At 31.6% G+C, this 15,093-nt stretch overlaps 1 protein-coding gene across 4 annotated transcripts in view; it reads left to right on the top strand.

The window, feature by feature from the left end:
- Nucleotides 1-2,968: 2,968 nt before the first annotated feature.
- Nucleotides 2,969-15,093, top strand: part of LOC105331637 (pleckstrin homology domain-containing family G member 7) — a 38,606-nt gene continuing 26,481 nt past the window's right edge. Inside the window, exons 1-2 of one of the 4 annotated variants that reach the window (XM_020068664.3) lie at nucleotides 2,969-3,472; nucleotides 3,777-3,889. In XM_020068664.3, the coding sequence (XP_019924223.2) occupies nucleotides 3,791-3,889 (99 nt within the window). In that variant the 5' untranslated portion in view covers nucleotides 2,969-3,472; nucleotides 3,777-3,790. Of the gene's footprint in view, nucleotides 3,473-3,776; nucleotides 3,890-9,760; nucleotides 10,568-15,093 lie in introns of those variants that run through there. The other 3 variants (XM_011433914.4, XM_066081543.1, XM_011433913.4) reach the window with 3 other exon arrangements.

Here is a 15,093-nt window from a genome sequence, read left to right as displayed (position 1 = left end):
TAAAAAGTTATTAAGCATTGTACGAAGCCCTATTCTATTCTTACTTTCTAACTCTCATTGTCTCTCTCCGTCTCTGTCTCACACAAAATTTACTGATATGTTAAAACTGAAGAATTTCTTGTCATCAATACCATAAATATAAAAACTTATGATTTTTACTATGACAACACGGTAAAGAGAAATCTCAATAATTTTGGAGACATGGTGATATTGTAGAAGTTCATTTTCAAAGCAAACATTGAATCCTAAGGGAAGTCAGAAGATAGCTTAATGCGAACATTGACTTTTAGGGAAACCATTCAACAGCAAATCCTTTTATAAGATAGTTGCAACATGTCTCTAGACTATTTACATTGTGCAAGAAATCATTGAACAGATCAGGTTCGTTTGTCCAATCATATCCCATGGGACAGTTTGAATAATACTCTGTTACAGCGATATGAATTCTACATATTCCGAATCTTCTCAAACAATATCAAATGGGTAAAAATCTGCATTAAGAAACTGTATGTATATAAAAGGAAAAAAAAGCCAAATGTCTTTTGAAACGTTGATCTCTGATTAAATAAAAATATAACAGAAAAAAAAATCAGACTTTTTTTATTCTGTTTTCGGTTTTTGTGATTCACGTAAACTTGCTTCATGCAAGATAGCTTTCTCTGATTTATACATGGATGATGAACAGCACTGTTTCTGCAAAATCATCAACAAGGAACAATGGAAAGGCATTTTTAACTAATTGTAATACCAAAAAAGGCATTCTGTATAACTTCAGCACTGTATGTTTAAGTAATTAACAAATGGTTCGGTCATCACATTTTCTTTTTACTCTTAAATTAGTTATTAAGTTATGAAAAAGAATATTTTTAATCTATGAAGAAAATCGTAGAAGTGAAATGTTCGACGTTTGTTCCGTAAAGACTCGTGAAGATGCAATTCAATATATTTCTAATATGGAACTCCGTAATACCATAACATTTCATTATATGATGATACTTTTTCTGAAGTGCTGATTATCCTGACATTATTCAAACATTGTTTCTATTTAGTTTTTAAAACATCCAGATCTGTATATTTGACTGAGAAGAAAACGTTGTTTAAGCACGCGTGTAAGGTTAGCACCAAAAAATGGCTCATCATAATATCAGGTAAGACGAATTTTAATACCCATCGGTCAACCTGGAAAATGTAGAACTCTTAATAACTATTAGAATTTTTGATCCCTCGAAGTTTTTCCTCGGTCCCTAGGACTTCGAGCCATCGAGAGTCACCTGTATTTCATTAATTAAGGATACTTTAACATGGCTCTTTAGCATGATTCTTTTCTTTTATAGGTTGTTGCTTTGGTATTAATTACTCATATAAAAAATTGGCAATTGTAAACGGAGTTTAAGAATGTGGTCCACAAAACTTCTTACTATAACATGTGGAATATTTGAAGCATTTCTTAATTTAATGTACGTATAAACACTACATCAACAAAATTTAAAAGTGATTCATACATATCTATAGAAAAGTAGAAATATATTAAACCACTTAAATATTTTAGCAGGACCTTCAGCATTCACTTTTAAATCTTGTGCATATACATGAAAATTAACACACTTGGATCAATGATGGACAGACTTTCAGACAGCAAACTGTTGTTGAATGAATTCCAAATAATTAGTACAATATCTACATTGGAATCTAATTCTTGATGTCTTGCCATCAACGAAAAGAGTGAATTCAAACAGTGTTTTAAATACTAGAACAGTAGCATGGGTAATGTCTTAAAAGTCGACACTCATAAACATCTAGAACAAATTTATCTAAACTAATGAAGCAATGATGTAATATGATGCAATTTCGAATTGCTCAGCAAACGTAAATTTCGATTCCAAACTTAAGAATTTAATGTACGTTAAATTCTATTGCAAAGTTCATTATCCGGTGCAATGATAGTTCGGCGGCAAGCAAATGCTCCCTACATATACACAATTTACATTATTTCAACAACCGCAATCACTGTTTATTGTAATACACATAACGAGGCAAAGTGTCGAGTCAATAAGATAATAGACAATTTGCTCGCACAAATGATGGTGGGTTGGTTCGATCAATCTGGCTTATTCATGGTGGCCAACATTTTGGTTCCATGAAAGATTTGATCTGATTTGCTCGACTGATTTGAAATTTTGCTTTGATAAATCAAATCTAAATTTTCTTTGTTTACCATTAAATATTAGGATATTTTGAACTTTTGTTATAATGCGTATTCATATCTAGTGTGTATATTATTGTTTCTTTAACAAGCTTAAGGTTTCTTCTAAAAATGACAATTTTTACTAAAAATGTCGGATAATAATTTTATTCTTAAAGGGAAATATTTTGCCTAATTGTTAGTTTAAAAATTTCAAGTTTTTGACTACTGCATATATGAAAGACAGACGATAATGTATATGCACTTTAGAAATAATATTTTAGAAATTCTTAGAATATTTTTTTTTCATTTTGCCTACATTCCATTTTCATGTTTTCTTAGAATATAGTTCGGGCACTTTTTAACTGACAAATGTTCAAAACAGACCATGTTTATGTAAGGTAACATCAAAGTATGAACAATACAAAATGCAAAATGTAAATGTTACATTCATGATAACAGTGTTAACGTTTCATACACGTATATACCTGTAATGGAAATTAATTTTTCTGAATTTGCTCTTCCTGCAACAATGTTTATATAGATACATTTATGTCAAAAATTCTTTTTACTATTAGATCATTTATCAAACCATAAAACTGTCGAAGATCTAGAGTCAACCATAAGTCAGTTGATATTCTTCCTGCACAAACTCTAACGTCTTTCTAATCACTATAAACGCTGCTAAAAGAATTTGCCATAAAGACTACTGTACCATTAATCAATCAATTCTATCTCCCTGCGGTATCTCGGATAACTGTTTCAGAGAATACATTCTCCTTTACATTACCTACAGGTGAGGGTAACGGGACGGTAATGAATGGCGAAGAAACAATGCAACAGAATTCGAAATCCCACATCTAGCTGCAATTGACATCTGTTTCAACAGCGATTGTCTCGCGCTAATCATCATTAAAGTTTAATAAAACTGGTATTCTCGTCGACTGCTTTGGAGATTGGTTAAACCCGAAGCAACAACACGCGCTACGTATCAGTCAGAATTTGGACCAATTCAAGGATTGTCACATGCTTTGGGATTTGTTACCAAGGATTTTATTTATTCACCTTCTGGGAAGGACCGGAGTCTGATATTTATTTCGTTCTGAGAAAGGAGATAAACAAATGCCATTGATTGGTTTCAAACTAATTAAAACATCTCAGTAGTTTTTTTTTTTCAAGTATGTATTTTTACGAGTAAAGTAGTGTCATTTGCTCTGATACAAAGCGTGTCGGTTTACTTTGTTTGCAATAGACGTTGATTGGGAAACTTTGGCAGAGTTTGATTAAAAGGTAAGATAAAGAGTACTTTGAATTGCTAATGATTACGTTCGTTTTAATTGAGGCATTAATTATATACCATTTACGATATTCAAAGAATTAGCAAAAGACTAACACCGCATATGTAGTACAGAGAAATTATCTCTCGGCAATATTGAACATTTGCACCTTTTAAAACATCTTTTTCAATGAAATATTTAACAAATAACATTTTGCTAGTAAAAAAAATTATGTTAGATAGGCTTTAAATGATTTAAAACAATTTTAGCGAACTAGAGTTTAAATGATTTTTTAAGGTTTAATTTATTATTTTCAGCATTTAGTGTAAAAATGTCTTTTCGCAAAAGACGAAATAGGCAGTGGACGAAGATTCTCCGCTGGAATACTATTGATGACACTGTGTTTGCCTCCCTGCCGACACAAAAGCGCGTAAGTACCACCGGTTGAGCTTTGATCTGCACTGTACCGTAAAGAATAATCTTGGATTAGAACAATTTCAATAAGGTTCCTTGTTGAAGTAATGATCTTCACTGGTCACTGATGTGCGTAGATCTTGGCTTTTAAAATCCATGATTTGCTTTTATTTAATGTGTTGAATAGCAGTGTCATAACTATCTGTGCTGATATCTTGCAAATGTAATTAAGAAATAAGTTTTGCATCCTTTATTTTGAAACCGTTTAAAGTACTATTTAATATAAAAATACGTGTGAAAAAGATGTAAGGAAGGTTTGGTTAAAACCATATTCCATAGTTAATTTGCACTTTTATTTTTAGCTATAATCAATACGAAACTTTCTCCGTTTTATAAATACTGTCAATAACGATATAAAAAAACAACTGATAGCATAATATGTAAAAATTTCAATATTTTATGGGGATACTTTTTTCCCCGATTACGACAAAGAGCACACGGCTGGTGTGACCGGTCAGCAGAAGATGCTCACTCCTCCTAGGCACCTGATCTTACATGTACCTCTATCTTTTTAGAGGTCCGTGTTGCCTATGCTCTGCTTTGCTTTTGCATATTTTTTATTGTTTTATAAAATGGTTGACTGTTTGTTATTGTCATTTTTCCTTATAAAACAATAAACTCTTTTATAACGACAGATAAAGACCTACAAAACAAAGCTGCATCTCTGACTGTCAGAACAAAAGATAGGTCAAATTAAAAAGAAACCTGGATAGTAACAACAAAAAATATGAAGATTTCTTTGCAATGAATGACTTGAAAACCCCCAGATCATTATTATGTTAATGACGACTGAAGTGTCCCTCTCAAAACTGTAAGTTCTGGATTATATGTTTATGTATCATAACAGACTCCTTTGCCGTTAATGGCGACTTTCATTAAAAGTCCTCCAATTATAACATCGCCGAATATATACCGGGGGTATATAACATGAATTTGATAAAAATAAGTAAAAGGTAATGAATAATATTTATATAATACAAAACTGTATCAGATTTAAGAATAATTTGATATAAATGATGCGAACAATATAACTCTGCTGTTTTGAAATCGACCTCTTTGATTGTTGCGGCTGGTGTTGTTCAGCTTTGGGCCGACACAAGCTGATCGCACTAATACTTAGCCTGAGAACAAAACAGCAGTGTAATGTTAAATATGTTTCACACTACAATAAAATCAGAATTAATTCATACAATGCTTTTGACATGACGTTTGATTTTTTGCGTCCAGCGCATATTATAAAAAGGCAAACCAGATAAAGCCTGGTAAACAAGGGCAATTGCAATCGGGGAGGTCAATTGGATTTCCGAAAATCTGTCAAATCAATCAATAAATGAAATGTGTATATTTCATTTTAGAAGACAGACTATGTGTTCTTTTTATTTTTCAAAAGTTTCATATCCGAACTTTGGCTGAATTTTTTGATGGTGTTGCATGTATACAATGATTTTTCTTATTTCAATTTTTTTAATTTCAGTTTAGTCTTCATTCAAAATTTTATTAAATTGTTTAATCAATCATAACTTGCTTGCTTCATTTTTATTGTATTCATTTTAAAGATCTCATTTACCTTTGATTCGGTTCATTAAGACAATATTATATATTAAATATATGTATATGAAATGATAGTCAGCTAGTCAGCGTAGATGACAGGTATCATTTTACATGATGTATGAAACACAAATAACCAACAGGATTAAGATTAAGATTTTATCCATAGTATTTAAAGAAGAATAACAAATTTGACTTTCAGAAATTTTTTTTTGTTACAATTTTTGAAACTTCAGCATATTGGCACTCTTTGACATGTATTCATAATTATTTTATACATCAATTGAGATGAACAAAATGACAATAACAAACCATGAACCATCTCAAAAACCCAATAAACGAAATACAAATTCAAAGCAGAGCAACACGGAACTCCAAAAAGATAGAAGTTGGATCAGGTGCCTAGGAGGAGTGAGCATCCTCTACTGACCGGTCACACCCGCCGTGTGCTCTTTGTCGTATTCGGGGGAAAAATCGGAAAAGTCCGTAGACAATTAGCTGGTTATTATGGTCTAACAATTCGTATGAAAAATGTCGGTCAGCATTCGACCCAGTAAAAGATTGTATTTACTGACAAGGTCGTTGTATCGACCATAGAACTTACGAAAAGAGATGACTTCAAACGAGACTGTTGATAGTCCTGTTTTATCAACTTGTTTGTCAGTAGCTTGCTTCGTCTTAGAAACTGTTCATATGAAGAGCATGCTCTTGTGCATCAAATCAACTGAGAGACAAAAAAACACCATATGCAGGTAATATGACCAAGTTTTAAGCTCTAAAATACCTTGTTTACCGTCAAAACATTTTCCCATTTCCTTGGAGAAATACAAGAGAAATTCATATAAAATGATTGAAAGCCGATATTGGTCTCTGTTTCATGAAATTATATTTCAAAAAAGATGCTTTATCAATCCATCAATTAAATTTAAAGGTCTAGGAACCGTAATACTTTCACTTTCATCCCTTCTTCTAAAATCAACATACAATAATTTGAAAACAACTCTATCAACGAAGATGTACATGTACCTGCAGTCAATCTCTGTCTTCCGTGACAATAACCCCTTCTGTGTATAAGAATATAGCAGTCACGGGTACCGTTTTCTGGTTATTGTCCGCACGATTAGTCAACAGCAGACGAATTAATGACCAATTTGCTTTTGTCTGCACGGCATCTTGTCCATCCAAAAGCTACGTACAATGTACCGATACCACCCTGCGTTTCCACAGGTGCTGTGAAGCTGTCAATTTCCTCGGCGCTCTAGAGCCGTTCCGATGATTTACACGAAACATAACTCAGACTGGATACTTGAGCAGGAACACGTATCAATAACAATATTTACCGGCGCTGAGATGCCTCGGCAGTCGATCTCGTTCTTTTGTAGCTCAGACACTGTTTATAGTAGCCTTTCTTTCATAAACAATATCCGTCGTCTCTTTGTTTATTGTTTCATCGTTTGAATCAAAACAAAGGTTTACTGCAGGCCGCGTCGTTTCATATCACCAGTTATCATATTAGATGCTACTGTCTATCTTTGTTATTGCTTGCTTATAACCCCATCAATAGAATGTTGACATTAATTAAGGTAAGAACTTACTATATAATTTAGAAACACGTTTCTGGAGTCAATAATTCACACATATCTAATCATATTAACGTGAGAAATTAACATTTCGATTAATAAACTTCCAAAAACCTGCAACCCTCCCCCCATTAGGAAATAGATATAATAATAATTTGTCTTTGATCTATCATTAACGTGACTGCATAAAATGTATTCTTCATTCACATTTACCAATATAATTTTTGAAACCATTTTTACGAAAACTATTGTTAATATTTGGTTTTATTTTTATATTTTGATGAGATTGTATTTTTGTTATATAATTATGAAAACAGTAATTTCAAACATGAGTGATATAAATTAAGAAATTTCATATCAATTGAAAGCAGTTTCTAAGGTGTTAGTGAAGATGCCATGGTTATTTTATATTTTATTTAATACACAAAATACAAAAGGGATATGTGTCTTTATAGATTTTTTCACTTATGTAAATAATTAAATATCTTTTTATGCGCTCACTTGCATTAAAAAATAGAAGTATTTACGGATACAGACTTCTATTCGTTTTCGATTCCTTGGGTGACATTTTTTTAAGTTTTTCTAAATCAATTTTCATTGAAAGCAATAAGGCAAAATATCCTTTGAACATTATGATAAATTGACTAGAGAAGTATTATTAACCATAATCATTATTAAAAATCGATTTTCTTTGAATGATCTGCGACAGTGCTGTACAATGTTTCAGTGAGATGGTGGCATTTTTGTACCCTTCTTTGATCAGTGTCCTAAAATGCATTGAATGTTTTATGACAGACCATTCTCTTGGGAGTTTTCTACCACTTTACATTGTCTCAAAGCTGAGACAAAATAGATGATTAAATGAAAAAAAAAATCCCTAGAGGAAACATAATTCCTAAAGAAATACTAGTAAATGAGTATTAAAATGCATTACATTCATATGTTTATTAATTTTTACTGAAAGACTGGGTTTCGAGAACACCTGTTACTATACTAAACTCGTACACATTAAACAGTATTTGTCCAAAACTTGTTAATGCTGAAATGAAATGCGAAGTCATTTAACTTTTCCCATGAAAAACGAATATAAAAATACTTGCGTTTCTTTAGATTATATAACGTTACAAAACAGCATAACATTTCCATGGTTAAATTTAATTTCGTTCAAAATGAATCTGACAAGAAAACAAGCATCTTCCGTTTTTATCTCTTAGACTAATGTAATCAGTCTCGGGTTACAGTAGATACTTACGCATAAAGAATACACTGGGAAAATATCTAAAAGCAAAAGATCAATATTTGGAAACTGTATATTTGGAAATATTTGCCCTCGTTTTATTTTTACCCTCTTTGCACTCGCTATCAACAGGCGAATTTATCACTAAGCGAATTCCAATGTCTCATATTATCTCTCTTTAAACACAGCTGTGTCTTGGCAAATTCTAAAGGGAATGAAACCATTTTCAAGTGTAGAAGGGCAAAAACTACACGGGGCGAAAATAACCCACAGTACACGGGGCAAAAATAACCCACAGTACACATTAGTGACTTATAAAAAGGGATCTATACAGGACAAAAGTCAAAACAGTAAAGGCCATAAGAAAAAAAAGGTGCTATACATTATTTGAGAAAAGTTATTTAAATAATCCTCAGAATACTGTGTCATTAATGTACGCAACAGAGTAACATGCAGCAGCTCAAGTGTGCACCTAACCTTAAGATATGATCTCTACTTGAAAGCGAGTTATATATCTATTATGCAGCATCTCAAGAAGAGTGATATTGAAAGTCGAATAATGTTTGCTAATTGGATGAATAAAAATTAATTCAAAACGTTAGCTGAGATAATAACAAGAGATCGTTTAAAAACTTTTTTAAACCAATGATACACATCGTATGTATTAATGTATCAATTGCATAATGTATTAAACATACGATGTTTTTAAAATTTGAGATAAATACACACTGGAACTGTACAATATATACTACCATAACTATTTGTATGATTATCTGCATTCAAGATTTTGTAGAATTATGAAACACATTTTCCTTTGAATGCAATGTAAATAAAATAACATTTAAAAGTGTCAGTTGTACTTATAAGAACCCTGCCCCGGGTGTTTTACATAAAATCATCGTGTATGTTATATCAGTGAAACATTTACCTAATTAGTGGTTAGGCTACATGTATCAAATAGTAACAGCTATATGTATTTTGATGCGTTTAATTTCTGGGTATTCCATGAATTCATGCATATAGATTGCGATACACTCGTGATGTATTTGTAAGCATTTAAGATTGTTACAAAAGTTATTTCTATCATCATTGTTTACCTTTTTTGATATTTTGAAGAAGCATAAATATCAATAAAAATTTAATAAGATAAATAAAAAGACAAGCTATTATTGAAGGTGAATAGTGTATTTAAATTCATAAATCACAAACTGTTGCAGTAAAGAGAAGTGGTTATAATAATGGTAAGTGAAGAACCTTATCGAAATTGATCTCTGAATTGTGCCGTTCCATTGACTATAAACAATGCACTGCACAAACAAAATGAGGTCGCCTGATTGAGACCTAGCTATCATTTATCAAGCTTCGTCGTAATTGCCCGCATTAAACCATATAGATTGAATTCAGAGTGTGGTTATTATTTCTAAAAGCACCAAGCATCTACGAGAAGCCATGGTGCACAGCCCATCATAAATAAGCAATGATGTGTAACGTTGCTCCATTAAGGGAAATGGAAGAATAGGGTAGTGTCTTTTAACGATTGAACTTAGACGTTCGTAACTGTGAAAAATTGTGGCGGTCCCATCACATAATGGGGACAATCTAATCAAGTGTAACTTAAAACAAGAAAATAAGGTGCGGTTACCGACGCAATGTAAATGACAATTTACGCGTTATTCTCTTTCTCACGAAACATCAGGATTGGATACGGAATAAAGTGTCATTGAAACCTTATTCATCTGGCGTATATTTCGGAGATGCGATAGACTAACCCTACATGAAAGAAAACTTCTGATTAGTTCGCAAAAAGACATCATCGGATTTGATAAGGAGGAAAAACAGACAAAAAAAATGGTCACTGGATATTTGGTCCGTTTGGCTCCAAAGTTCCATCTAATCAATTAGGGAGGTATTTGATGGAGAAGAAGAAGAGAAATTATATTGGACCTTGACACGGCGAGAGTATGAAATTGGATTAAGCGGTTTCCGTGCATGTCGACGAAACACCTCAATCTTATTCGATTAAAGTCATAGCTGGTTACAAGCAGATAGAGGTTAGCATCGCAGAGAAGACATTTCTTTGGCAAGGTTCTGTGGATACACTTTGTTATAAGCAAAGGGTGCTGAAAGATAGGTATCTCCTGCGTACCGGCAATTTGAATCATCCCTGATGAGTACTTTAATAAGACTTAGAAAGAAGAAAGACGAATTTTCAGGACAAGGAGTTAATCAACACGAAGAGTCGGAAGAGTTATGTTCTGACGATGGAAAGGTAAGACTCTTGTTAGGACAGTCAATATTAATATTGACTATAATCCGTACCTGCAACGTGCTTTTTTTTTAATTATTATAATACGTTGTTTACAAATAAATCTTCAGAATTCTATATTTTTAGATGGTTATCTATAATGATATCGATCATAAAGGTTGTAACATTTTTTTTTGGAAAGAAAATATCAAAAAGGCATTCTATAGTTAACAGTTTTAATGTTAATACTGTTACCTCTGTTGGCTACCAGATGCTTCCTGTGTTTGTGTACAATTTGTTTTGTTCAATATATTTGACACCTTCTTTAAGAAAATGAATCCAGACGCTGTATAAACATACTTGCATTGTTTACATACATGGTAGTAATGCATTCGTTGGAATACTGCATCCGACGAAAACACCTTTGTATTTAGTTTAAATATAATTGTAATTGTTTAGCACTCAAACAGCAACGTAAATGTTTGGTGGCAATCGGTTTTTAACAAGTTAACCATGATTTGATTTAGGTTATTTTTTAATCTATATATTCAAACACGAATATATTTATAATATTTTACTATGTACTTGAATTGGCGGAAACTAAATTTGTCCCAAAAAATCAGTGGAACACAATACGATACAGTATGTTTATCATGCTTTAAAAAGATTAAAGAACACAATATACTGCTTTGGCATCGCTTAAAAATGTAAGATATATTTCATAGTTTGAGTTAAAACAAATAAATAAATAGAACAATCTTTGTTTTTTTTTATTAGATATATTACCTTTGGTGTGGACTTAGTAATTAAGAACCAATAAACATTTTTATGACTTTACAGTTTTTATAATACAGGCAGCAACAGCCGTTTAAAAAGAGATTAATCCCTATTTTGGGAAACTTCATCCGTCAAATTATTGATTGAATGTAGTACAATATTGCACTACATTAATGCTATTTAAATTATTCCAATTCAAAAGTGGCTAATAATCCATTAAATCAAAATGCAAAATTTTCCGTCCAATTAAGCCATTCAATGATATATTGCAGAACAAAATGATCGCTGAAAGCAAGGTCGTTTGTTATCATCTAATGATCTAGAATTTCATTGTTTGAATATAACAAATCAAAATATATGACGACAGATTTAAAGTTCTGTATTGAAGGGAACTGCTAAATACTGCATTTTTCTGAGTGTCAAGAGTGGTAAAATATGAACCAAATCGCAAAGCAAATGGAAATTGACAAAGTCATTAATATTTTATATAGGATTATTATTGACACTATTGTTAATCAGATAATTAAGAGGGGGGGGGCATTCAGGTGCATTATGTGTATTTTTTGTAACACATAGCTTGGATTATCTATATCATGCAAAGCATTCTAGAACAAGCATTCTGGGAGTATTAAAAAAGCAATATACATGTATGTACCCTACTGGCTTTGTTTTGAGAAATTCGATGAAAGATTTTTTTCAAATAAACTAGATTAGAAAGAAAACGAGTTGTTTAGAATCAATTTATTCATCTTTCAAACTTCATCTGTAATTTCGCAATATCTGTACAGAAGTTTCACTACTATTTTCGAAACCGTAGCGAAAAAAATCCTACTTCAAAACCAAAATGGGACACTATGGAACCTATAGCGAAAGAGACAATATCACCCTCCGGTATTGCAAGTAGGGGACTGATAAAATCAAACGGATGTAGTTTTGTATTTCAATGATGTATATGTTTGTACCCCAGCCATGTTTTGAACTTAAAGGGGCATGGTCACGATTTTGATCAATAAATATTTTTCCGATTTTAATGTTAACAATCCTTCAGTGAGGCATTATTAATAGGCAACCAAAATTTGAGTGTCATTTGTTGAGTGATAAGCGAGTTATAGAGCTTACAATTCTCTGCCATGTAAACAAAGCTTTTGTTTAAAATTTAAATGTTGAAGTGAAATTTTTAATTCTAGACCTAAAATGAATGTGTTAAACGTTAGAAACTGTTTATCTATGCTTAAAAAAATAAAAAGATAAAAAAATAAATCAGCTTGAAAAAGGGTTTCTATTGGTACATTGAACCTATGTAAAAAAAAAAAAACAACAACCAGGGCACGAGCCTTGTTTACATGACAGAGATTTGTGAGCTCTGTATCTTGCTTAAAACTTAAAGATTGACTCTCAATTTTCATTTGATCTTTAGATATGCATTTCTAAAGCATTGTAAATAATAAAAACAGAAAAATAGAATTTGACAAAAATCGTGACCATGCCACTTTAAGATCATATAACCCATTTTCCTAGTAGTTCTCACCTATCGCGAACCCCTCGCCGTAGCACAAAAAAACCACTTGAATACGGACATAATCTAAACACCTGTTACACACTTCATGGTTTTTGAAGTAATGAATATAAGTAAAATAAGTTTAAACTTTAGATTGTAAAAATATACATTGCATTAGAATATAATATAATATAATATAATATAATAAAGTACAGGTATTACAATAACTCCCAAACGAAACTCTGAAAACTGACGGTTGAAGCTACGATATAGGGAACTGTCGTCGTGTTATGTGTCTTATGTCTTCACTATGGGATGTCAATTGTTCATTTTAGGGTTGTATCAATCTTTGAGTTTTATGATATGCATATCCATATGCTCTGTTTATTGAAAAAAAAAATATACCGTGCAGCGATAATCAAAATCATGTTCCGTGAAAAAGCATATTAATTTGGTCGTCATACCCTAAGGGGTTTTTGGTTTTAAAATTTGAAATCTATTTAATGGAAAATTATAGGAAATTGTACGTTACGTCTTTTATAGATATTGTTAAGATGATTATCCAAATTATTGGTTAAAATGTAATAATGTCTTTTAAAAAAACAAAATTAAAATCTTATAATAGAAACGATTTAAATGTTACTGTAAATTACAATTTGTGATGTTTATGGTTCAATTTGTTACATCGTATTTTCATGTCTTGCAGTGTTAGAGTCCTGTTGTTTTTGTTTTTGTTTTTTTACTCTTAAGGTTTTTTTTAAAACAGAAAACAATGTGGTTCAATTGACATAGTTTATGCAAACGAATATATGTCAAAAATATTTGATACCTAATAGCATTTAATATTTTGGGTATTCGATTTTATTTAAAAAAATTCTGTTGGCTTAAAGTTTAAATCCAAGAATTGCTGCATACGTTCTTAATTGTCAAACATTTATTGTACATGCATTTTCTGTACAAAATGTTAAGAAGAGTGATACATGGATACGGTAACATTTAGAGCGGATTCATAATAAAATTTTCCAAAGATGTGCTAATTTGTAGATATTTTTTTTCTCCAAAACTGCAACTGTAAATAGACCTTCAAATATATTTGAGCAACATGTATTTTAAAACTGAATTCGATGATTCAATTTTAATTGTTTACTGGGTTATCGTATTGGTTGTCAAATTAACACATGTACAGGAAAGGAATTTTTCATTTAATATTTAGTTTTTATAAGTTATTACATCTCTTATGAATTCATTAACATTATGAAGTTAGGCATTACAATATTTCGTTTTATCTTTAGCTTACAATCTTTTATGCTGAGTAAAACAATGCAATAATGTATAACAATGCGAATTCAATTACAGTTTATCCATTACATTGCAACTGTAAGCTCATTAAAAACTCCGAAATTTCCCACTTCAAGTATTGGAATTCACGCAACAAGGCCGTTATCATGAATGAATATAGATAGAAGATTCCCTTTTCTTCACACGTAAACAAAATCCAGCCAAATGTGTGTTCGCTCAACTTCTTTACAACAGATTTCTTTTGTCACGAATATTTGATAATGCTATAATTGTTTATTTAGTACGTAGTATTTGACGTTTTAAATATACATGGACGCTTAACAATATGAAAAGATCAACCAGCGGTTGGATTATATAACATGTACGCCAGAAGAGCACAAGGAATGGTAAAAACTATATGTCAATGAACAAAGCAAATTTTCCGACCTTTCCTGTAGATGTACTTATTCAATATTTATCCGTTTAGCACCGATCAACTTGGAAAGTATTAAGGAAACCATTAAAACTCTCACGGACAGTCTATATCCATTTGACTGCTTTATGTGTTTCTGAACGTCTAGGAAAGAAATCGATTGAAGACGAAAGTTATGTTCTCTCTAGAGACTTCTTTTTTCCATTTTCACTTTAGATCTTTCTGAGGTATCATGACCGATGTGATAAACAATCTTGTGAGCAGATATGTCCTCTAGATACAAAAAGAGAAAAAATGGAAAGTGGTTTTTCTTCCTGCATTAAATTTCCTCTTTCAGGGTACTACACATCATATATATAACAGTTATCTGCACAACCGGTTAATTGCTTTTATACTGTCACTAAGACTCAGTTACCTAGGTAATAATAACTGTAAACATTGCTATGTGAAGCAAGACTTCAATTTATGCACAATTGAATAGGTTTCAAAGTTAAACCATTTAATTAGAGCATTGGAAATGACGGATATTGAAACATATAATGAAAATAAGGAGTTGAGAATGGC

Source organism: Magallana gigas, chromosome 4 (assembly GCF_963853765.1).
Source record: "Magallana gigas chromosome 4, xbMagGiga1.1, whole genome shotgun sequence".
Taxonomy (NCBI): Eukaryota; Metazoa; Mollusca; class Bivalvia; order Ostreida; family Ostreidae; genus Magallana; species Magallana gigas.
The sequence above is the reverse complement of the archived record's forward strand: the minus strand, read 5'-3'. Positions and strand labels throughout refer to the sequence as shown.